Source organism: Lissotriton helveticus, chromosome 11 (assembly GCF_964261635.1).
Source record: "Lissotriton helveticus chromosome 11, aLisHel1.1, whole genome shotgun sequence".
Lineage (NCBI taxonomy): Eukaryota > Metazoa > Chordata > Amphibia > Caudata > Salamandridae > Lissotriton > Lissotriton helveticus.
In genome coordinates, this window is record NC_136072.1 from 1067825591 (window position 1) to 1067850358 (window position 24768).

At 49.1% G+C, this 24768-nt stretch overlaps 1 protein-coding gene across 2 annotated transcripts in view; it reads left to right on the top strand.

Moving 5' to 3' along the window:
- The window catches only part of DNAH10 (dynein axonemal heavy chain 10), a 2445728-nt gene that overhangs the window by 398664 nt on the left and 2022296 nt on the right, over window positions 1-24768 (top strand). For both annotated transcript variants that reach the window (XM_078667623.1, XM_078667624.1), the window contains exon 7: window positions 19544-19701. In XM_078667623.1, coding sequence (XP_078523749.1) covers window positions 19544-19701 — 158 coding nt within the window. The remainder of the gene's footprint in view (window positions 1-19543; window positions 19702-24768) is intronic.

Here is a 24768-nt window from a genome sequence, read left to right on the forward strand (position 1 = left end):
CGCTTCAGTGGTGGAGCCTATGCTACCTTTTAATGAGGCAATCACAAAGCCAATAATGGAAGTGTGGCGTAAGCCTTTTTTGTCTCCTGCAGTTTCAAGCGCTGTTGCAAGAAGGTATAGGGTGGCTCCTGGGGATCTGGACTTCTTGTCAACACATCCGTCTTCTGAGAGTTTGGTAGTTCAGGCGGCCTGCTCCAAAAAATCTACTGGTGTCTTTCCTCAGGTGCCTGGTGACAAAGAGTCAAAGAGACTGGACCAGACAGCGAAAAAAGTTTTCTCTTCTGCTAGTATAGCCCTCAAATCCACAAATGCCTCATGCCCTTTAGGGCGTTATATTCACACTCTGATGGACTCTGTGCAGCAGTTGGTGCCAAAAATACCTGAGGAGAACCGGAAGAACTTCAGTGAGGTTCTTGCGGATACGCAAGATGCTGCTCGCCAGGTGATCCAGAGCGGATTGAATACGGCAGAGACTGTGGCAAGAGTCATGAGGTCATCTGTTGCCACTAGGAGGGCTGCTTGGCTGAAAACATCTGAATGTTCACCTGATGTACAGGCTACTTTAATAGATCTCCCTTTCGATGGTTCCGGCCTTTTTGGAAAGAAGGCGGATGCAGCCTTGGAAAGGTTCAAGGAGAGTAAGGCGACGGCTAGGTCTCTAGGCCTACAATCCAGTGGTTCCTCGAACAAACCATTCAGAGGTTTTGGAAGATCGTACTTTCGTTCATACAAGCAGCCACAGCAACAGCAGCAGCAACAGAATACCCTGTATAAATCTTACAGAGGCAGAAACAGGTCCCGTGGGAGAGGTCATCAAGTCTCCTCCTCCTCCTCCTCCTCCTCCTCCTCCTCCTCCTCCTCTTCCTCTTCCTCTTCCCACCCTCCTCCTGCCGCAGCAATGCAGCCCTAGATCCCCCATTCCGGATCATGTTGGTCCTGTAGGGGGCCGGCTTAGTCATTTTCTACAAGATTGGGAATCGGTCACATCAGACCTTTGGGTTCTCAATCTTGTAGAAAATGGGTATGCTCTTCCCTTTCTGGATTTTCCCCCAAATTACCCTCCTTCTCAAGGATTCTGCACAAAAGACCACCTACTTCTCTTGCAGGAGCAAGTCCTGACGTTACTGAGAAAAGGTGCAATAGAGGTGGTCCCGGAGAAGGAAAGGGGTCAGGGATGCTACTCCCGGTATTTCTTGATACCGAAGAAGGATGGCAGTCTTCGTCTGATCCTGGACCTCAGGAGCTTGAACCTCCTTTTTGAAACAAGAGAAGTTCAAGATGCTCACCCTTGCGCAGGTTCTTCAAGCGCTGCAACAAGAGGACTGGATGGTGTCGCTCGACTTGCAGGATACGTATTTCCACATCCCAATCCTGAAGTCGGACAGGAAGTATCTCCGCTTTACGGTAGGATCGCAACATTACCAGTTTACGGTTCTTCCGTTTTGTCTTACTACTGCAACTCAAGTCTTCACCAAGTTGATGGCGGTGGTGGCAGCCCATCTCAGAAGGTCGGGGATACCAGTATTCCCATATCTGGACGACTGGCTGATCAAAGCAGAGTCTCCAGAGAAGGTGCTCCATCATCTGCAGGTTACAACTCAGTTGTTGTACAGGTTGGGTTTCTCGATAAACATGCCTAAGTCTCACCTGGTGCCTTCTCAGCGCAACCTGTTCATAGGTGCGGTACTGGACACTACTGTATGTCGTGCATTCCCTCCTCCTCAAAGGTTTCACGACATACAGGAGATGATTCCTTTATTTTACAATGGGGCGGTCGTTCCAGTCCTGAAGGTTCTTTGCCTGCTCGGTCTGATGGCTTCTTGCATTCTATTGGTCAACCATGCACGCTGGCACATGAGGGCACTCCAAGGGTGCCTCCCCAGGCAGTGGTATCAGCACAATGGAGATCTCAGGGAGTCAATGAGGATCTCCAGAGAAGCTGCGGCAGATCTATCTTGGTGGAGCGTGGAAGGTAATCTGTGTCAAGGAAAGCCCTTTGATCTGCCTCCATCGGTGGCCCAGTGATAACGGATGCATCCACCTTAGGGTGGGGTGCTGATCTGGGGGACCTGGAGATCAAGGGTCTTTGGTCTCCAGAGGAAAGGTTGCTTCACATCACCCTTCTAGAGTTACGGGTGATACGTTTAGCGCTCAAAGCCTTCCTCCCTTCCCTTCGCAGTCAGTCATTTCAAGTCCTAACGGACAACACTACCGCGATGTGGTATGTCAACAAACAGGGAGGAGTGGGGTCGCATTGTCTCTGCAGAGAGGCTCTGCGTATCTGGTCCTGGGTTCAGGACCATCAGATTTGTCTGACGGCAAATCATTTGGCAGGAGTTCTGAACGTACGTGCAGACAGTCTCAGTCGGCAGTTCTCAGCCGACCACGAGTGGAGGCTTCATCCAGAGGTAGTTTGTCACGTCTTACGGACGTGAGGGACTCCTCGGGTGGACTTGTTTGCCACTCTCGAGAACGCTCACAGCCCGTCATTCTGCAGTCTCCAGTATCCGATGCAGGGAGCTTTGGGGGACGCGTTTCAGTTAAGTTGGAACTCACATCTCCTTTACGCTTTTCCTCCCATACCCTTGATTCCTCGGACTCTGAGGAAGGTTCGTCAAGACCGGGCCCAAATCATATTGATCGCCCCGGGTTGGCCATGAAGGGTGTGGTACACATCTTCTCCACCTCCCCTCGTGCCCGCTGCTCCGTCTCCCTCCTAGGGCAGACCTCCTATCGCAGTCGCAGGGGCAGGTTCTACAACCCCACCTCCAGAGCTTACACCTTCATGCCTGGAGCTTGAACGGTGCAACCTGAATTCTTTTTCTCTCCCACCTGACATGGTGGATGTTATTTTATCAGCCAGGCGGGTCTCCACCAAGTCTGTCTATTCTTATAGGTGGTCCAATTCTGATAGATACATCTGCCTTGTGGATTCCTCACCTTGTGAATATCCCCCTTGCGTCAGCAACATTCGGAATTTTTCTTCGTAGCACGCCGGCGTGAGCGACGTCATAGGAGCACGGCATCGCGCGCGACTCCGTCTGACGTCACCGACTCCTTATTAGACCCACGTCGGCGTGATGACGTCAGTTCCCTTTTTTCCGCGTCGTCAACGCTAACGGTTTCTGGGATCTTCTGCGACACATAGTAACTTCTTACTATTTTGTGTTACTGTTTCTATATTAAGTGTTTCTTCTTCGTCGAGGAAGACAGGATTCAAACAGTGCGGATCTTGTGCTCGTATGATGTCTATTACCGATCCACATAACGATTGTTTGTGGTGTCTTGGGTCGGACCACGATGTTAAAAACTGTCGATCCTGCTTCAAAATGAATCCTAAGGCCTTACGAGAACGTGAAGCTAAACTTCTTCTTGCGAAGGTAAAGGGAAGAGAGACTGGGAGATCTCCGAGGTCGACGTCCAGACGCTCGATGTCGAGACAGAAGTCGCGTTCGAAGTACGAAGTTGAGGTCGAGATCGGCTTCGATGTCGAGGTCCAGAGCGAGGTCGAGATCCAGAGAGAGGTCGAGGTCCGGATCCAAGTCGGCTTCGGGTCATGCTTCAGGCTCCTCAAAGAAGAAGCACAAGAGGAGAAAACATAGCTCAAGACATCACTATGAAAAAGAGTCTTCGGATTCGAAGAAGAAGTCTCGAAAACATCCTAAAGACTTCGTATCTCCTTCTCCTTTACAGTCTCTTGGAGGTTCCCCGATTCCGGAACAAGAACCGGATCTGGAGTCACACCATTCTTCGGAGCATGAAGAAGAGGAAGTTCCTAGAGCTCCGACTCCGGTAGAAGTCCCTGTAAATCAAGAGGGGCAGGATGAACCGATGCCGGAGCAGCCTCCTTCAGAACAACCTGTAGGTTCGTACCCTCCTTTTCCTGGTCCTGGACAGGACCCATCGCATTTCCTTAATGCGATGTTTGGAGTTTATACAAGAGCAATGTACCCCACTGGTGCACCGGCTGGTCCCATGGGTCCATTGTCTTACAACTTGGGCATTCCTCAGGCTTACGCCCCGGCTCCTTTTATGCCGTTTATGCCGGCGCCTTATACACCTTGGCTCGGTACGGCTCCACCGAGGTCATCGACTCTGCATATGGCTCTGGATCGACCTCGTGATTTCGATCGGGGTGCCACGCCGGTTCGTGAGTCTTGTCCTCCAGCTGCCCCGGCTCCTCTTTCGACGCCGGATCCGGCTCCGTCGGAGTCGTTACCGGATCCGTCGACTTGGGTTCGTATGGAGTGGTCGAGACGCAGAGCTCAGCGCCTCTTGGAGGAAAAGAGGTATGAAGATTCTGATGTAGAGGAAGGTGAACTTCTAGATCAAGGGGACTGGTTTGAAGACCTGCATAGTGCTAGTGGTCTGGAACTCTCTCCTGAGTGGGGTTTACCATCAGTTTCTGATGCACCATCTAAGGACGTGGCACCCTACCATGTTGTTATTAGGAAGGCTGCGGATCTACTCAATCTGACCTTACCTACTGTTGAGTACAAACCTAACATCCTCACAGAGGTTGTACACTCTCCTTCATCTATGATAGAGCCTACACTTCCATTCACTGAGGCTTTAACTGAACCAATAATGGAGGTCTGGAAGAGACCGTTGACTGCTCCTGCGGTTTCCAGGTCTGTAGCAAGACGTTACAGGGTGGCACCTGGTGACCCCGAGTTTCTCTCTTCACATCCTTCTCCGGAGAGTCTGGTGGTACAGGCCGCTTGTTCCAACAGGTCTGCAGGTTCATTTCCTCAAGTACCAGCAGACAAGGACTCTAAAAAATTGGATCAGTCTGCAAAAAAGATTTTCTCCTCAGGTAGCATGGCTCTAAAATCTACTAATGCTACTTGCCTGCTAGGGAGATATGTTCATGCATTGATGGACTCTGTGAAACAATTGTCATCTAAGCTTCCAGAGGATGATAGAAAGAACTTCAATGAAGTGGTCTCCGATACTCAGGCTGCAGCCCGCTTGGTAATTCAGAGTGGCATGGACACGGCGGACTCTGTTGCCAGGATTATGGGCTCTACTGTTGCCACCAGAAGGGCCGCATGGCTGAAATCTTCCGATTTTTCAGCAGATGTACAATCCACTTTAATGGACTTGCCATTTGACGGGACAGGCCTCTTTGGGAAGAAAGCGGATGTGGCTTTAGAGAGGTTCAAAGATAGCCGGGCTACGGCGAGGTCTTTGGGTCTTCAGGCTAGAGGTTCTGCCACTAGGAAGTTTAGGGGATTTGGTAGATCCACTTTTCGTTCCTATAAGCAAGGCCAGCAGCAGCAACAGCAGCAGCAGCAGAACCCTTTGTATAAATCATACAGAGGTAAACAGAGGGGCCGTGCTCGTGGACGCCAAGCCTCCTCCTCCTCTACTTCCTCCAATAATACCCACCCCCCACCTGCAACAGCAAAGCAGCCCTAGATCCACCATTCTGGATCATGCGGGTCCGGTAGGGGGTCGGCTTACTCATTTTCTACGGGATTGGGAATCGGTTACATCAGATCTTTGGGTTCTCAATCTCGTAGAAAATGGGTATGCACTTCCTTTCCAGGAGTTCCCTCCCAATTACCCTCCTTGCCAAGGTTATTGTTCGGAGGACCACCTACTTCTCCTGCAGGAAGAAGTCCTGGCACTGTTCCGGAGGCTTCACCCGGAGGTGGTTCACGACATCTTTCAGATGTGGGGGACTCCTCAGGTGGACCTGTTCGCCACTCACGAGAATGCTCACTGCCTGCCATTCTGCAGTCTCCAGTATCCGAAGCAAGGAGCTTTGGGGGACGCGTTTCAGTTGAGTTGGGGAAATCAACTCCTTTACGCGTTTCCCCCCATACCCATGATTCCTCGGGTTCTGAGGAAGAGTCGCCAGGACCGGGCCCAAGTCATATTGGTCGCCCCGGATTGGTCAAGAAGGGTGTGGTACACAGACCTTCTCCACCTCTCCTCTCACCCGCCGCTCCGTCTCCCTTTCAGGGCAGACCTCCCCTCTCAGATGGAGGGGCAGGTTCTACACCCCCACCTCCAGACATTACACCTTCATGCCTGGAGATTGAACGGGGCAACTTGAATTCTTTTTCTCTCCCTCACGATGTGGTGGATGTCATTCTTTCTGCCAGGCGTGACTCCACTTAGTCCATTTATTCGTATAGGTGGTCTAAATTTGTCTCTTGGTGTAGGGAGAGTGATGTTGACCCCTTGAAGGCTCATTTGTCTGACATTTTGCAGTTTGCTCTTTCTCTGGCGCAGTAAGGATTTGCTGTTACCACGGTCAAGGGGTATCTTTCAGCCTTATCGGAATTTCTCTGTTTGCCGGATCAGCCTTCTCTTTTTAAGTCTCCTGTGGTTTTAAGATTTTTGAAGGGTCTCACTAATAGGTTCCCTCCTACTCCTTTTTTGTTGTTCCTCATTGGGATTTGAATCTTGTGTTGACTTATTTGATGGGTTCTCCCTTCGAACCCTTGCACAAGTGTCCCATGAGGATCCTTTCTTTTAAAACGGTCTTCTTGGTTGCAATTACCTCGGCAAGGAGGGTGAGTGAGCTTCAGGCTCTTAGTTCCAAGCCCCCATTCTTGACCATTCATGCTGAAATAATGGTTCTCAGGACCAGGGCTGCTTTTCTGCCTAAGGTGGTAACTCCCTTCCATCTAGGACAATCCATTACCCTCCCTACCTTTTATCCTCCCCCTCACCCTTCCAAGGAGGAGGAGAGACTTCATCGCTTGGACCCAAAGAGAGCAGTCAGTTTCTATCTCGATAGGACTAAAGACTATCGCGTTGATGATCAGCTCTTCGTGGGTTTTGCTGGCTGCAAGAAGGGCAGAGAGGTGCACAAGCGCACACTTTCCAGGTGGATAATCCTGTGCATCAAGATTTGCTACTCCCTGGCGGGTAAGAACCCTCCTGAGGGTATTAGAGCACATTCAACTAGAGCAAAGTCTGCAACATCTGCTTTGTCTAGAGGTGTTCCTGTTGAGGACATTTGCAGGGCCGCGACTTGGGCCTCCCTCTTCACTTTCGCGAAGCACTACTGCTTGGATACCGAGGTGAGGAGGGACGGCCACTTCACGCGCTCTGTCCTCCCAGATTTCCTGGTATAGCAGAGTGGACACCCTCCTCCGGGAGTGGGGACTGCTGTGGGACTCTATTCACAAGGTGAGGAATCCACAAGGCAGATGTATCTATCAGAAGAACAAGTTACTTACCTTCGGTAACGCTTTTTCTGGTAGATACAGTATCTGCCTGTGGATTCCTCACATGCCCACCGGCCTCCCCGTTGTCCACTCTGCTATACCTGGTTTTTATGTATTTATGTTTTCTGGTTTTTTGATACTTTTGCTGAGCACTTTATGTGCAGTTTTGATTTGTATGTACTGTGTACACTGTATATATGTATATTTACTGTCGTTGGTCCGTCCGGGTGCCTCGAAGGCACGGAAAAAAGGGCGGAACTGACGTCATCACGTCGACGTGGGTCTAATAAGGAGTCGGTGACGTCAGACGGGGTCGCGCACGATGCCGTGCTCCTATGACGTCGCTCACGCCGGCGTGCTATGAAGAAAAATTCCGAATGTTGCTGACGCAAGGGGGATATTCACAAGGTGAGGAATCCACAGGCAGATACTGTATCTACCAGAAAAAGAGTTACCGAAGGTAAGTAACTTGTTCGTTTGTCTCATAGTGTGGAGAGAAGTCCATAAAAGTGAAAAGTTATCTTTTGGCATTGTCGCATTTCTTTGCTTGCCAGACCAGCCCTCCTTAATTAAGTCTCCTGTAGTATTAAGATTCTTAAAGGGTCTTACAAATAAATTTCCTCCTACTCCTTTTATTGTGCCTCAATGGGACTTTGAATCTTGTCCTTACTTTCTTAATGGGTTCACCTTTCGAGCCATTGCATAGGTGTCCCTTGAGGTTATTATCTTTTAAAACGGTCTTTCTGATTGTGATTACCTCGGCAAGGAGGGTAAGTGAGCTTCAAGCTCTAAGTTCAAAACCCCTGTTCTTGACTATTCATGCAGAAAGAATGGTACTCAGGACCAGGCCTGCTATTCTGCCTAAGGTGGTAACTCCTTTCCATCTGGGGCAGTCTATTACCCTCCCTACCTTCTATCCTCCCCCTCACTCTTCCAAGGAGGAGGAGAGACTTCACTGTTTGGACCCTAAGAGGGCGGTGAGCTTCTACCTGGACAGAACGAGGGAGTTCAGGATTGATGACCAACTCTTCGTGGGTTTCTTTGGCTGCAGGAAAGGCAGAGCGGTGCACAAACGCACGCTGTCTAGATGGATTGTCTTGTGTATCAAGATATGCTACTCCCTGGCTGGTAAGGAACCTCCAGAAGGTTTGAGAGCTCATTCTACTAGAGCAAAGTCATTTACATCTGCTTTGTCTAGGGGTGTTCCTGTGGAGGACATTTGCAGGGCGGCAACTTGGGCCTCCCTTCACACTTTCGCAAAGCATTATTGTTTAGCTGCAGAGGTGAGGAGGGACGGACACGTTGCTCGGTCCGTCCTTCAGGACTTCTTGGTATAGAAGGGTGGACACCCTCCTCCGCGAGTGGGGACTGCTGTGGGACTCTATTCACAAGGTGAGGAATCCACTGGCAGATGTACCCATCAGAAGAACAAGTTACTTACCTTCGGTAACGCTTTTTCTGGTGGATACAGTATCTGCCTGTGGATTCCTCACATGCCCACCCACCTCCCCGATGTCCACCCTTGTATACCTACATTTATGGCAATGTTTTTATGTATATATTGTTGCCTTTAAAGGAATCGTATTATTCCATTTGCTTTCTTGAATCGTCTTCACACTGTGTGTGTTACCCTGGATATTTTGTACTGTGTACACTGTATGTATATCTACTGTTATCGGTCCTTCCGTGTGCCTCGAGGGCACGGAAAAAAGGGAGGAAACTGATGTCATCATGCCGACGGAGTCCTATTATGGATTCAGTGAAGTCAGTGGAGCCACGCGCGATGCCGGGCTTCTGTGACGTCGTGCACGTCGGTGTGAGGAGCTACAAAAGAATTTTCCGAATGTTGCTGGCGCAGGGGATATTCACAAGGTGAGGAATCCACTGGCAGATACTGTATCCACCAGAAAAAGCGTTACCGAAGGTAAGTAACTTGTTCTTTTGGGGCATTAAGAGGAGTGAAGGGTATTAGCCAATGGGCTACTTACCTCTGAGGTCACTACATCACCTACATGACCACTTGCTCTGGGGAGTTAGAATAACCCTGTCGCAGAGTTCTTAATGCCACCAAAAACAATATGGTTGAACCCATCTTTCGTGCAGCACATCAGGTAGCCCTCCTTAGAGCTGTGACTAGCCTGAAGGTGCAACACACCTACTGCATAGCTAATTTCCTGCCTGTGCCAAAGGGGCCTCAAGGAAGGGGGTGGCATTCTCCAGGTCTGGAGGAAGCAGGTGTCGCATATAAAAGGCTGCAGAGACTTTGAAACCTCTGGCCTTGGTATGCAGATGCACTAGCCATTCTGCTGGATGAGGTGATAACACCTTCTCCAGAGCAGGGATGTTTCCTGACCTCCGTGAGGGCTGGCTTTCACCTACAGGGAGGCAGAAACTCCTCTGTGGAGTCAGTCTGGATGATACCAGTCAGCCAGCACACTTGTAGGGTTCAGGGGGCACCTCTTGGGACCCATTTGGGTGCCTTTCATAATAAATCTAATACTAGAATCAGTATAGATTTATTAAGACAAGTTGTTTGATACCAAACACCATTATTTTCAGTGTAGCCATTATGTAGCTGGGTATTTCATAATGACCAGTGCTTAGTACATATACTCAAGATGGCTTCCTGAACACTTGCAATTTTGTGGCAATGGAACCAGACATCACATGGGCATATCTGCCCATGCAGATATGTCTTCACATATAATATAATACACCCTGTCTTTAGGGTTCAAAGGCCTACCATAGGGGTGACTTACATATGGTAAATGCAGTGTGCATGGGCATGGCACCCAGGGAGTGTGCCATGCTGTGTTTTCAAAATAATTTGCACCATTTCACGCAGTCTGCAATGGAGTCTGCATACAATTTGTGCGTTGGTCCCTTAGGGTGTCATTATTTATGCTGCAGCCCTTGGGGGCCCTCCTTAGTACCCATACCCTATGTACCAGCGGTACCATCTACTAGCGACTTACAGTGGTGATAAAGTCCTTGGCAATTTGCTTACGATTGAATATTTCAGTTAAGGAGAAAGGATACTGGCACTGGAGCCTTGTTCATTGGCTTCAGTGCACTGTAGTAGTTGAGAAAACAGTATATAGTAGTTCAAATGGGGAAAAGAAGTGGGGGGAAATCTGCAAAGAAGGCCAGCTTCCTACACATACTCCAAATGCTCTAATATTTTCCAGGGCCACAACCTTCAGAGCAGGCATAGTGAAGCGCTTAGAAGGCTAGAAGAGATTTTTAAGAAATAGACACTGAAATTCTTTTCAGACCTAAAAAATTTGTTTCATTTACACAATAATCATTTTTTAAAATATCTACAAATCTGACACTTTATCTCTTAACTAGGGATTGACCAGACAAAGCCACCTATTTAACATAATGTCTTTAAACTGATGTTTGCAAAAGATCCACCATCTATATTTACTTTCTATACCTGCTTTATGGTATCCATGCATGATAATGAATGGACAGAGAAGTGGTTCAATTGGTTATCTATGACCATTATGGAAAACCACATTTCAGATCTTCTGATTAGGAATTATGAAACTCATTACTCCTACTTGGATCAAAACCCAAACTTCTGAAACTATGGAGGATTTTTTTATAACTCCAACTAAAATAAATAAACGGTAAAATCAAAGCAAATCCTGGATAGGCTTCTTCTCCCAACCAGCTCATTTTATGCATAGGTTTATCCTCTGTCTAAAGCTTAATTCGTTTTGAATCCCCATTTCCTCAAAATGAGTTACCACAAGCTGTGCATGAGCAGCGCCATTAAAGAATGTGCGCCATTAGTGCCTTGTAAGAGCTTCATCTTCCAGGTGTTTTCTCTGGCTGACCGCCTGGCAGCAAGCTGCAACTTAGATACATAATAGTATAGCTTCAAGTCCGGGAGGCCCATACCCCCCTCCACCATGTCTTGCTTGTGTTGTATCAGCACCACCCTGCTCCTTTTCTCAGCCCACACGAATGAAATCAACAAACTGTACAAGGTCCTAAATAAACTACACAGCAGCTTGTATAAAGCATTGTGAAATATCTACAGCCACCTAGGAAGGAGCATCATCTTCGCCACCACAATCCTTCCTGTCAAACAGTGGCAGAATGGTCCAAAAGCAAACAGACTTCATCAGTTCATCCACTAGCGGCTCCATGCAGTATCGCCACTGGTATTCCATTGTGTGCCCAGCCATGATACTAAGATACTGGACGGAGGTGGTCTCCCATCTCAGTCCTATAGGGTCAGGTTCAACTCTGGCTCCGACTTCAACACTCCTAGGGGAAACAGCAGTGATTTTTCCCTGTAAATACACATGCCTGACAACTCCCCGAAGGCCGCCAGTCCCACCAGAAGGGCTGCCCTGACTGCTGGGCACTGCAAATAAAACAGCATGTCGTCCGCATATAGCGATATCACATGTGTGGTGTCCCCAATCTCAATACCGAAGTCCCCCATGTTGTTCCGCAGTTTGGCTCCATTGCCAAGGCAAAGAGGAACAGGGAAAGAAGACAGCCCTGTTGTGTGCCCCGCCACACATCCCATCTGTTAGGCACCACTCCCCTACTTCGCACCCTTGTGCTGTGTGCCGTATAACGTTTCCTCACCCATTTACAGAAGACCTAAGTACTTGCTGCAGATAATGGCATTCCACCTTATCAAATACCTTAGTTATGTCTACCGAGACCAGGACCAACTCCCTGTCACTTCCCCGGCAGGAGTGTATCACATTTGAGAATATCTGTAAATTAAAAGCCATGCTTTGTCCGGGCATAAAGCTGCACTGGTCTTCATGCACCAGTGTTCCCATGGCTCCCTTAAATCGCTCCACTAGAGCCTTACATATTACACTGGTATCTACATTAAGCATAGTGAGAGGCCTGTAGGAAGATGGGTTTGTCGCGTCCCCTCCAGGGTTTGGGACCAAACACACCCCTCCCTCGCTGAGGGTCGGGAGGCAGGGTTCTGCTCTCCCGGGTTTCGCTGTATACCTCAAGCATTGGTTCTGCTAGCTGCCAAGTATGCCTGGTGAAATCCACTGGGGGGCATCTCCCTCAGTGTTTTCCATCTTTTCATTTTGCCCATCGCTTCTCGATCCTCTTCCAGGGTAATGTCCGCTTCCCGGGCTTCTTGCAACATTGGCGGCAGCCAGCAGCGGCCTGTGCAGGTAAGAGCGGTGGGGCAGTTGGGAAAGGTGGAGGGATTTCAACAGATGATGACGAGGGCACAATAATTATTTATTTTTCTCTGGTATTAGTCTGTCGAATCCCCCCCCAACCCGGCCACACCGCTCTTACCTGCAAGGGCCGCACATGGCGGCAGCACCAGCAGGACTACCCCACCCAGACAACTGGCCACCAGTGCATCATCGACCACCTCCCCCCTCCATAAAGGGCAGACAAGTGGGCCCCAGTGTGTCTATGATAATCCGATGGGTGGTAGCCAATGTTCCATCCCATCAACGTAGCGCTACTATTGGGATTCTTTCCGTCTCCCGTTTAAGTAGCCAAGCCAGCAATTTGCTAGGCTTGTCTCCCTCCCAATGCAGCTGTTGTTTGTATTCCTGACATGTGAACCTGTCCAATGTCTCACCTACTCACCATTTGAGGGCAAGCGGCTAATTCGTTCTCTGGCCCCCTAGCTCTCTCTGCAACTGTCTGCACAAACTCCATACCTTCCCAAGACAGTGCCATCTGATGGCAGCCTTTAGTGCTTCCCCTTCAATGCCCCTACTGTTTGTCGTGCCCCAGTTGCCCTCCAGGTATTCAGTGATCTTCTCCCCAGGTGCTTGCCTAAACAGAGTATCCATAGGTACGTCCAGTTGCATTCACCACTATCTCTGTCCATCCCTGGTCCGCGCATGACTCCACGCAAACTGCAGGGGGGAATGAACAGATAAAATCGTGCCCAGATACTTGGCCATCTGAATGTCATCCCTCATGTTCGCTGTACCCAAAGCTCGGTCCAGCCGGCTGCAGGTTCAATGAGTAGCCGAGTAATAGAAGTGAGCCCTCCTTGTAGGATGTCGTTCCTGCCACACATCCTCACAGACTCGGTTATGCATGACTTCGGTCAATGTGCCCACCTTTACCGGTGTGGCCAACGCTCTAGGGGGTCGCCTGTTCATGTTTGCATTTAAGACACAGTTGAAATCTCCCACCCACAACAGTCGTTCAACCATGTGATCCTTCACCAGTGATTGTATTTGCGTGAAGAAATCCCTATCATAAATATTGAGGGCGTGGCTATTTCAAGATAGTTACATCGACTCCATCCAACACCCCTGCACCAAAACGTACTGCCTCTAAGTAGATCATACGCAAGGAGACCCCGGTTGCCACCCAGACCGCCACCCAACAAGCGTAGGAGGAAAAAGTTGGCATGATCAGTTGCCCCCTCCATCCTTTGTTCAGTTTGCGTGCCTTGGTGTCTGTGATGCGCATCTCCTGCAGCCATGCAGTGTTCATTCCAATGCGTCCTAGATTGGAGTGCATCCTATATCTCTTTACATAACTGCCTAAGCCCCAGACTTTCCATGTAACAATCTTATAGGTCTGTACCATGTAGGCAAATAGTACCCCACCCACATCTCATGTTCGCAGTTTCCCACAAGCCAACTTGTATGTTTAATTCGCATTTTCAACAGTATGACATGTACCGTGAAATCCTTCCCCCCTGGACAGTCATACAACAATAAACAAACCAGTCAAGTTCCTCCCCCCATTCTGAGTCAAAGCCGCCCAGATATCCCCAACTCCGTTCCCACTATGAATTAACTAGTTGGCATACTGTCCCAGCGATCAGCCCCCAAACCTTGCACAGTTAACTAATCTATACCTCCCACAATGCAGGGGCCAGTCAAGCCGGTGTTTTCACTTCCCCGGATGAGACGAGGGTCCGCACCAGAGGTCTCTCTCCGGCTGCTCTAACATAAATTCAATGTTCAAAGACAATAACATTCAGTGACACAATTAACAGTTTGTTCGAGTGAGGCACCCCATTACCTGCCTTATTGGAGTCTCGTGCGGCTGTGCATTCTTTCCACTCTCCTCGATGTACTTGGCCAGGCATCCTCACTAAGATCTGTACAACATCACTCAGAATGGAGCTCGATAGAACCTGACTGACTCGGACCGGGCCCTCCTCACCACTGTTCTGCGTGTTTATCAGGCCATCACTGCCCATCTGCACCTCCACAAGTGTGCTGTCCTGCTGCACTTCGATTTGTGAGTCCACAGTATCTGTCCTTGGGAGAAACTCCAGTGTGCCGCTCTCTGCTGTTCAGTGCGTCTACCCTGTCCAGTCTTCTAAGACTCAGAGCCATGTTCTCCTTGTGGTACCTTGTCTCATTGTTCTAGCCGTGCCCAGGCTTCCCCAGGTCGCTCCCCAAAAAGTTTTTTTTTTCCCTGCGCTACCACTCTGATCCACACTGGAAACTGCAGCATGTTTGGCAGCCCAATGACTTTCTCTGTGATTATTTTCCAAGTATAGTCTGGGAAGATGGCGATGGTATATGGTGTTCATATTTCAAAGTTTCTGCCCCTCTGGCCCTTTAAATGATGTAGTCCCTGTCACAATAATTAAATATCTTTGCAATATGGGCCCTTGGAGGGCTCCCAGCTGGGGGCGGGGGGGGGCACATCATCAGCACCCTTTTCGCTTGTTCTACCGCGAACACAGGGGATACGCCTTCGGGTTTGAGTTTTGCAAGAATCCAGTTCTCCAGGAAGGATTCTGCCGAGGCACACTCTGCCCTTTCCAGGAACCCCACTATCCACAAGTTGTTACGGCACAGTGGGGGATTCTGAACCGGACACGAGATTGACTGGGTGGGAAAACTACAGAGAGCAGAGGTTGTCTGTGGCGCGCCACGCTACAGCCAGCTGAATATACCTCCCGTCTGCCTTTTCCCGATGATACTGTGGAACAAGAGGCTGCCATAACTGATGTTAAATAGTTCGTAATAGACAGGGTGTTTATTGACGCCGATGGAGTGACCTTTGCACTGCCCAGTCCCCGTGTTTTCCGTTTCCCCATAGCTTGTGTACAAGGAAGTTTCAGAACTTTCAAAAACACAACTCCGATGTCACAATCCTTCAGGGCTTACCGCTATGGTTCCACAGTAGTCCGAGTGAAAGAGGGATGGTCGCAGACAGGCGCAGATGGGCCGCTCTTGGCCCAATCTTTGCCCAGGCACACGCTGGGTCGCGTCCAGCGCGCGCCCCACGCTGCAGGACTGGCCTCGAAGATTTAAAGTTATTTTTCTCCAATGCGCTACAGGTGCGGGAGGCGGGTGAACTAGTGCGGCTCCAGCCGGGATGCAGAGAGATGAGTGAAGTCCTTAACAGCAGCACACCATGCTTTACTCACTCGATTGTGAGTTTTCCTCCATGAAAGTTCACTGGGCATGTAACACTTATTGCGATAGGAAGGGCATATTACAAAGGACAAATCATGGCAACATTCCAATAGAAATTAGGGATAAATGCATTGTTCAGTAATGTGTTCATAAGTTAAAATGCATCGTTCTTTATTGTGTTCATATTTTTTCAATTCAAGCTCTTTCGTTTCATAGTTCAGCAATGTATGCTTTACCAATTCTGATTATTTCCTATATGAATATCTTCTTTTTTTATTTATAGGAAGATGTACTGCTCTTTCAATATTTTATGTACTTATATTCGCTTGGATTAACTTGATTTTTTTTTTTCATGAACACCTTGTAATTGCTTTTTAGGTCTCGCCTGATCCAGCGCATGCGCTGGACTGGCCGAGACATTTAGTATACGGGTTCTTAAAGTGCTGCCTGTGGCCTAACGATTGCGTGCACGTGAGCGTGCACGCGTGCAGCCGCCATCTGGCATTACTATCTTTTCATCATTAAGGGCATTGCTCAAGCGCATTGCTCGCGGGCACCCTCGCGATAACTTTCACTTTCGCCGCGTTGCGGCATCACTCGCGCGCACACTCGAGATCACTTTCACTTTTGTGGTGCTCAGTGCTCGTTTACCGTACTCTCGGTTGCCCTCAAATGCAAAGCACCTTGAAGAGATCTTTAGACGTGATAGCCTTCGGTTAAGGTTGGTGAGAGGATCTTTACTGTTTGTTCGGGAATGCTAGCCTTTATAAAAGTGATCTCAGAGGTGCAAAAAGGGCGACAATACAGTGAAAGTAGACAGTGATAGTTATTGTTACTGCAGAAAGTAAAAAACAGAATATCTTCTTTTTCTATTTATAGGAAGATGTACTGCTCTTTCAATATTTTATGTACTTATATTCGCTTGGATTGACTTGATTTTTTTTTTTCATGAACACCTTGCAATTGCTTTTTAGGTCTCGCCTGATCCAGCTCATGTGCTGAACTGGCCGAGACATTTAGTGTACGGGTTCTCAAAGTGCTGCCAGTGGCCTAACGATTGCGTGCACGTGAGCGTGCGCAGCCGCCATCTGGCATTACTATCTTTTCATCATTAAGGGCATTGCTCAAGCGCATCGCTCGCGGGCACCCTCGCGATAACTTTCACTTTCGCCGCGTTGTGGCATCACTTGCGTGCACACTCGAGATCACTTTCACTTTTGTGGTGCTCAGTGCTCGTTTACTGTACTCTCGGTTGCCCTCAAATGCAACGCACCTTGAAGAGATCTTTAGACGTGATAGCCTTCGGTTAAGGTTGGTGACAGGATCTTTACTGTTTGTTCGGGAATGCTAGCCTTTATAAAAGTGATCTCAGAGGTGCAAAAAGGGCGAAAATACAGTGAAAGTACACAGTGATAGTTCTTGTTACTGCAGAAAGCAAAAACCAGAAAAACACACAAGATTACAAACTACTCCACCTCGGTTTCTAGAGATCAAATCCCTAAATTGACAAAGAGAGACAAAATGCAGCCCAGAGCCAAATAAGCAAAATAATATAGTCTTCGACAGAGATTCCGTAAATAGAGATATTCAAAACCTAAAGTAGCTGCTTTTCTGCTCTCTTGCCATTGTGTCTTACAACCTGGCAAGCTCAAGAACCAGGGTCACTGTGTGCTATGGCTCAAAATGTATCAAACTGTGAATCATATGAAGGGCACATATATATCATTTCTTTCCAATGTCAGTATTTCATCTGTGGATTGCCTCTGCCTTTATCTGTGAGTCCACAGTTAAATATTTCTAGTAGCGTGATGTTGCATGAAAAGTCTGACTGTGGACAATGGGAAGATGGATGAAGATGTAATTACCTACTTAAGAGAGTATCTCTTCAATAGAGGTAAGCGCTTGCTAAGTTTGTTAGGTCCCGTTCATTTCACTGTCACCTCTCATCCCCTAACTTCTTACTACAACCTTCTTCTGTTCCCTCCTGCCCATTCTTCCTCTCCCTTTACCTTTCCTGCTCACTCCCTCTCTTGCATCACTAGTTTCTAAGTGATGCAAATGCACTGCTTTGTTGCACCTCAGTTAGGAACCACATGTCCTACTGTGCATGAATTACCTACCCCTTTGCTACCCCAGGTTCTTGATTCTTTGAGGGAAAGTCAAATAATGGCAGTAATGAATGGTATACTTTATAGGTAGTATGCAGATAAATTGAATGAAGACAGCCCCTTTTATCCTTACTGTGTGTGTGTGTATATATATATATATATATATATATATATTTGAAAAACTAGCAGCATACCTCATTCAGTCCCAATGCTCCACCATCATTCCTTTTGTGAAAATATGAGAATCAATACTTTACACATAGACAGCGATCACAGCTACAGATATAAGACCATGGATTCCGAAATATATGAAACAAATCCTAGAGAGCAGATTCTAGTAAACAAACCATTACTTAATATTCCAGTACCTGGAATGGTCCCATGGGTGCAACCCTAGAATCCACTTGACTGGGCTATGCATGGACATTTTAAAGAACAAGTATGAGCAACTTGATGTTTTCGCAGACTTGTACTCCAATGACCTGTTACATACAGTGGGGCTTATTTACAAGCCCCTTGCGCCGCCGGTGCGCCACTTTTTCCCATGTTAAAAGTGGCGCACCTGCAGCGCAAGGGGCTTGTAAATAAGCCCCAGTATATTTTAAAATGGCCAGTTTGTATACCTGACCCCTGACCTCAGATACACACACAGCTCCTGACCTTTATGTAGCCCTCTGGGTGCTCGTGACACTACAAGATTTGGCACACTGAATTTAAGTAAATATGGCCTAAATGCACAGGCAGGTGGTTTCCTCAAAGCTCTGGTCCCTGGTAGACACAAGTGTGTTTAGTTTTCCCTCTTTCCATATTCCTTCCCACTATTCAAGCTATATTGTACCCTCACTTATCCTGTGGCTGTCTGAGAAGCCGACACCAAGTGTCCCTGACACCGATAACCATGCGCCTACAAGTTTGATCAAATACAACCTTCTACTCTTCTGAATCTTTTCACTGTTTCTTAGTCTTTGACGCAGTGACTTGATGCTTGCTGTGGCTTTACTACAGGATTGATCACACTCACTAATATACAACAAGCATTTGGCATAGCCAATAGGTCTAGCTTTTGGGACCTTATAAGTGTTTAGCCATGCAACAGTTTGATGTTGTTGCACAAGGATATTATGCTGCATAACTAAATACTTATAAGGTCCCAAAAGCGAGACCTATTGGCTATGCCAATGTTTGTTTGCGTTGTCTTCAATAAAGCATTTCAAAACTTAAAAGAAATAAGGGCTGCGTATAATTTTTCTATGCAAGCATAATGTTGCATAAGCCCAGTTTATTTTACAGTTTGAAACATGCATACTTTTTGTTTTTCTTATGCTAAATGCTTCATTTCCTCTTGCGGGACACTTGCTTCAAGCAGGAAATGTCTTGAAGAGAGCAAATAAGGTAGATGTGTGACGCTTCAGCCTATGCTGTGCTAACGTTTGGCACCCCGTGACTTTAGAAACTGTTTGGACAACACAAGGAGCTGGTACACCACCTGCCTTTTGTTTGCTAGGACATACCGTGCATACAGTTATCATGCAGCTGTCCACCTGTGTTAAACACGCATAACGCTCACATTTTTGACAATCGGACCCTAGGTGTTTTAGTGTCAATGAACATGGTCCAAATGTATAATAATGTCTTTATTTATTTGATTTGCAAGTAGGTATATATGTCTTTGCTTTACAAATCAGTATCTTTTTTATTCAATGCATGTAAATCAAATGTGTGTCCATTTTTGAGAATACTGCGGTAAGTACGCCTAAGTGCGTACCACATTGTGGCTTATCTGGCATATTTCAGGCATTTCTTAAAGCAGTTAAAAAAAAAACACCTGAGATGGGATCATACAACTAAATTACCTGTCATTTTTTGGCTCATTTATCGTATTTAGGTGAGATTAAATTGGAACTACCAGAGATGAATCTAGATGTTGATGTGCATATAATTGCTGCCAATCCAGTGATGGTAGAAGCGCTGGAGCAGTGTGTCATGAACTGGCAAATTCAGATCGCCACTGCCGTTGAGGAGCAACTGAAAAAGCACCCACAGGTATGTCATTTGGTCTTGAACATTTCATGATTCCTTTAATAGAATATTTGCTGGTGATCCAAAATGGAAGAATTCTTCAGTAACTCTGATAGGTCATTTTCTTCCCTTCAACATATGTGACTAGGATGTGCAATGTCAGAGGGATTGCATGATTTTATAAACTGAGCGCCCTGAGGGATGTTTTGAAAGTCTTACACCGCCTTCCATGTGTAGTGCAAAAATCCAGCGCAACCCACCCAGGGATACAGTTTTTTACGGCACTAGGTTGATTTGTTGTGGCTAGCAGGTAATGTGGAAGACCATACAGAATAACATGCACAAGCAGTCCATTGCAACTGTTATTGCTCAGGTTATTTCAGTGTTTTTCATCGATGACTGGTTCAAGGCCAGCACTCTCCCTAGCAGCCTCGCCTGTCTGCCGGTCTCCTGCCTGTTTCCCCGCTCAGGGTTCGAGCTAGCAGTCCGTCCCGGCTCCGCTGCTCCACCCTGCTGTTCGCCCGCTGTGCTCAGAGGCGCCCCTGTGTGACTGTACTCCGTAATTGTTTTTCCTTAATTGTTTTTATTGTTTTCCTTTCTTCGCTTCTGTACTCCTGTGTTTTGCCATTTTTTCCGCCGCTGCTGCCCCTGCGGCCCGCCCACTACCTCTTATCTTGCCCCCTCCCCTTCTTATGGCGACCACTGCAGGGGAGCACGTGTGAAGCCTTGACTGGTTCAAGGCCAGCACTCTCCCCAGCAGCCTCGCCTGTCTGCCGGTCTCCTGACTGTGTCCCCGCTCAGGGTTAGTGCCAGCAGTCCATCCCGGCTCTGCTGCTCCACCCAGTTGTTTGCCCGCTGTGCTCAGAGGCCCCCCTGCGTGACTGTACCCCATAATTGTTTTTATTGTTTTCCTTTCATTGCTTCTGTACTCCTGTGTTTTGCAGTTTTTCCCACCGCTGCACCCACCGGTCCAGCCCGCTCCTGCCCCCTAACACTGCTCCCACCCCCTCTCCTTCCTATGGAGACCGCTGTGCGGTCATGCAGCGGGCGCGCCAAAGGTACGCCCATCTGCACTCGTCCGCGCCTAGACAGCGCCCAGTGCCAGACCCCAGGGACCACCACAACAACCGACGCAGCTACCACGCCAACACCCTCCGCGCACTCAACGCTGGCCGAAATTTCACCTGTTTTCAGACCACCCCGAAGCTCACCCATAGACCCTTCACCTGCCGAAACTGCAGCTACACTAGCCAGCGCACACCAGCACGTCCTGCCCATCTCAACACTGCAGACCACAACAATCTCAGCTGCATACTTCTCAACACCCGCTCAGTCCACAAGCACGTCGTCGAACTCTGGGACCTGCTCAACTCCTCGCGCCGCCTTCCTGATGGAGACCTGGATGAGCACATCATCGGCGCCTGACATAGCCATAGCCATCCCGGACGGCTACAAGATCACCCGCTGGGACGAAACAACAACAAACCAGGAGGAGGAATCGCCATCGTCCACAAGGACACCATCAGAATCTCAACCAACACCGAAGACTCCCTCAGCATGGCCGAACACCTACACTTCCGGATCCACATCGATCACAACTCCACCCTCAAAGGAACCCTCGTCTACCGACCCCCGGGACCCCGACCACAGTTCAGGGAATCTATCGCCAAGCTCATCAGCACGCACACCCTCGCCTCCACAGACTACAACCTCCTCGGAGACCTGAACTTCCACCTTGAGAACACCAATGACAGTAACTCCACAACCCTGATCGCCAACCTCAGACTCAAACTGCTCATCACCACACCCACCCACTCCGCCAGACACACGCTCGACTCCATCATCTCCGCCAGCAACCACGTCACCTTCAGCCACACCACCGAACTCCACTGGACTGACCACCACTGCATCCACTTCTCCTTCGAGAAACACACCGCGCACAACCAACCGCAACGTTTGCCACACCGCAGCTGGAAAAAAGTAATCGAAGAAGAGCTCATCACCACACTCACACTCACCCAAGACCCTCCACCCGAGCCCTCCGAGACCGACGCAGCAGCCCACAACTTGAGACAATGGATCAATGACTGCATCAACACCCTTGCCCCGATCAGGAAACCCTCCAACAGGTGCACCGACACGAGAGCCATCTGGTTCAACGGCGACCTCCAGAACTCCAAGCACACCTGCCGAAGATTCGAGAAGCAGTAGCGCAACCTGACACCAGACAACCACGCAACCCTCATACACGCCAGACTCATACACCACCAACTCATCCGATCCACCAAAAGAACCTCCATCAAGGAACGCATCGGCAGCAAGGCACACAACAGCAAAGAGCTCTTCAACATCATAAAATAACTTGTCACCCCCAGCTCCAGCTCCAAAAACGTCCCGCCGTCACAAGAACTCTGCAACTCCGTGGCTACCTTCTGCCATCGCAAGATCGCAGACATCCGTAACAGCTTCGACACCCGGATGCCGCCAACAGACGCTGACACCCCCGAATCAACACCCACCAAACGCACCGACCTCCTGCTCTCCTGGAACCACATCAACGCCGAAGACACCATCAAAATCATGAACACCATCCACTCTGGCTCACCTTCCGACCCCTGCTCCCTTGAGACCGCCACCTTCCCGGAGAGCTGGAAATACGCCGAGATAAACGCCCTACTCCAGAAACCCAAGGCGGACCCAAAGGACCTCAAGAACTTTCGACCCATCTCCCTGCTCCCGTTCCCAGCGAAAGTAATTGAAAAGATCGCCAACAGACAACTGACCCACTTCCTGGAGGAGAACAATGTCCTGGACCACTCCCAAACTGGCTTCTGCAGCAACCACAGGACCGTAACTGCCCTCATCGCCGCATCTGACGACATAGGGACCTTACTGGACAATGGCGAAACCACAGCCCTCATCTTCCTGGACCTCTCGGCCGCCTTCGTCACCATCTGCCACCACACCCTGCGCACATGCCTCCGCGACACAGGGATCTGAGACAAAACCCTGGACTGGCTCACCTCCTTGCTCACCGGCAGAACCCAGAGAGTCCGCCTCCCCTTTCTGATCCGAAGCCACCATGATCACCTGCGGCGTACTCCATGGATCATCCCTCAGCCCGACCCTGTTCAACATCTACATGGCAACGCTCGCCAACATCGTCCGAGCACACCACCTCAACATCATCTCGTATGCAGACGACACCCAGCTGATCCTCTCCCTCAACAAGGACCCGGCCATCGCCAAATCCAACCTCCACGAGGGAATGAAGGCCGTCGCAGGCTGAATGAAGACTAACCAGCTGAAACTGAACTCGGACAAAACGGAGGTCCTCATCCTCGGCTCCATCCCCTCCGTATGGGACGACCCCTGGTGGCCGCCACGCTGGGAGCTGCCCTGACACCCACCAACCACGCACGCAACCTGGGGTTCATCCTGGACTCAAGGCTCTCTATGACCCAGCAAGTTAAAGCTGTTTCCTCCTCCTGCTTCAACACCCTCCGCATGCTCCGCAAGATTTACAGATGGATTCCCACCGAAACCAGAAGGACGGTCACCCAAGCATTCAGCAGCAGGCTGGACTACGGGAACACCCTCTAGGCAGGAACCACAGCCACACTCCAGAAGAGACTCCAATGCATACAAAACGCCTCTGCACGCCTCATCCTCGGACTCCCTCGCCACACCCACATCACTGTTAAAATCTAGATTGCGACGTAAACATTATCGGCGCCATCTTGTCCCCTTTTAGCTCCAATGTGCGCGTAAGTAGCAGCCATTTTGAACGCCATGGCCTCTCTGCCCACTGCCGATAGCCAGCGTCTCTCTCTCCCTCTCTGACCCCGCCAGCATCCCCCGCGCGCTGACAGCCCACGTTCTCACATGCTTGGGCCATAAACCACCCCTTCAGCGCGGCCCTGCCTCGGAGCCACATTCCGTACCCGACTAACACCTCCCTCCGTCCCTTTAATAATCACGCATCCTTTGATGAACCCCCTTCCTCTGTGCCCGATTGTCCCGCCCGATCCCAGGCCATCACCTAGCCCTGCGGACACAGTTTATTGCCCCTTACAGTAGGAAGCTGTCCTTCTTCAAAGAATCTATGACTGATAAAAGCCCCCACCCCATGAGATCCGATCAGCCGCACACATTCCGGGAGCCGGCGGGATGTCCAGCTGCGCGATAGTCATCACCTACTGAGATCGGGGTGGGACTTTTACTGTAAATATGTGTGGGAACGGGTTTGGAGCGGAGATTCCGAGGATGCCTTTCCGTACATCAAAGTATCGACAAGAATGTGTTTTATGTAATAAGCAATAAACCTGTGTATAAGAGGCCAGGCCTCAAGGATGCTTTTAGAGCACCTCGAGAAGATACCCTGTTGTCTGATTTGACGTGTTCTGCTCTGTCGGAATAAACTCCTGTTTCCTGCCTTCTGTCTCCAGTGCCTGCCTCTTTGTTTGGTAATCTCGAATGGTATGAGAGGCGGCTAACGCCTGGCAAATACTGAAGGGTTCTTGGTCGAATTCGGCCCTACCTTTCGACAATTGGCGTCCCAAACGTGGGGCCCATCAGCGACGCGTGGATCCAGTGGGAGAGGTCCCAACGACAGAGTGAACGACTGCAACGATCGGGAAGAGCTCCTGCCCGATAGACCCTCGTCTGGCAGCCGATCATCCGAACTTCACTGGTTCCGAGCAGACCTCTCTCGAGTGATCTACGGTCCTGACTGGGAACCATCAGGAGTGCCACAGCAATTACGGAGAACGGAGGACGATCAGGCGCTGGAAGCGGAAGACGAGAACCTGTCCATGCGGTCCGGGTAAGGTCGTGTAACACGACGAATTGTGAATTGATTGTTTGATTGTTTGAAAATACTAGTATTACTCATTTGATTGTTTCTGAGAGATTCTCTATCTGCAAACAAGCACAGAGTCGCAATACTCTGTTTAGTCTTTGCAGATAGTGAAGGGTAGGTAACACAGGCTTTTGCCCCCATTGTAATCCGTCGTGCCTGCTTCCCTCTCAATTTGATTGATTGTTATCCAAGCATTTACTGTTTTGGAATTGGTTCTCATTGGATCATTC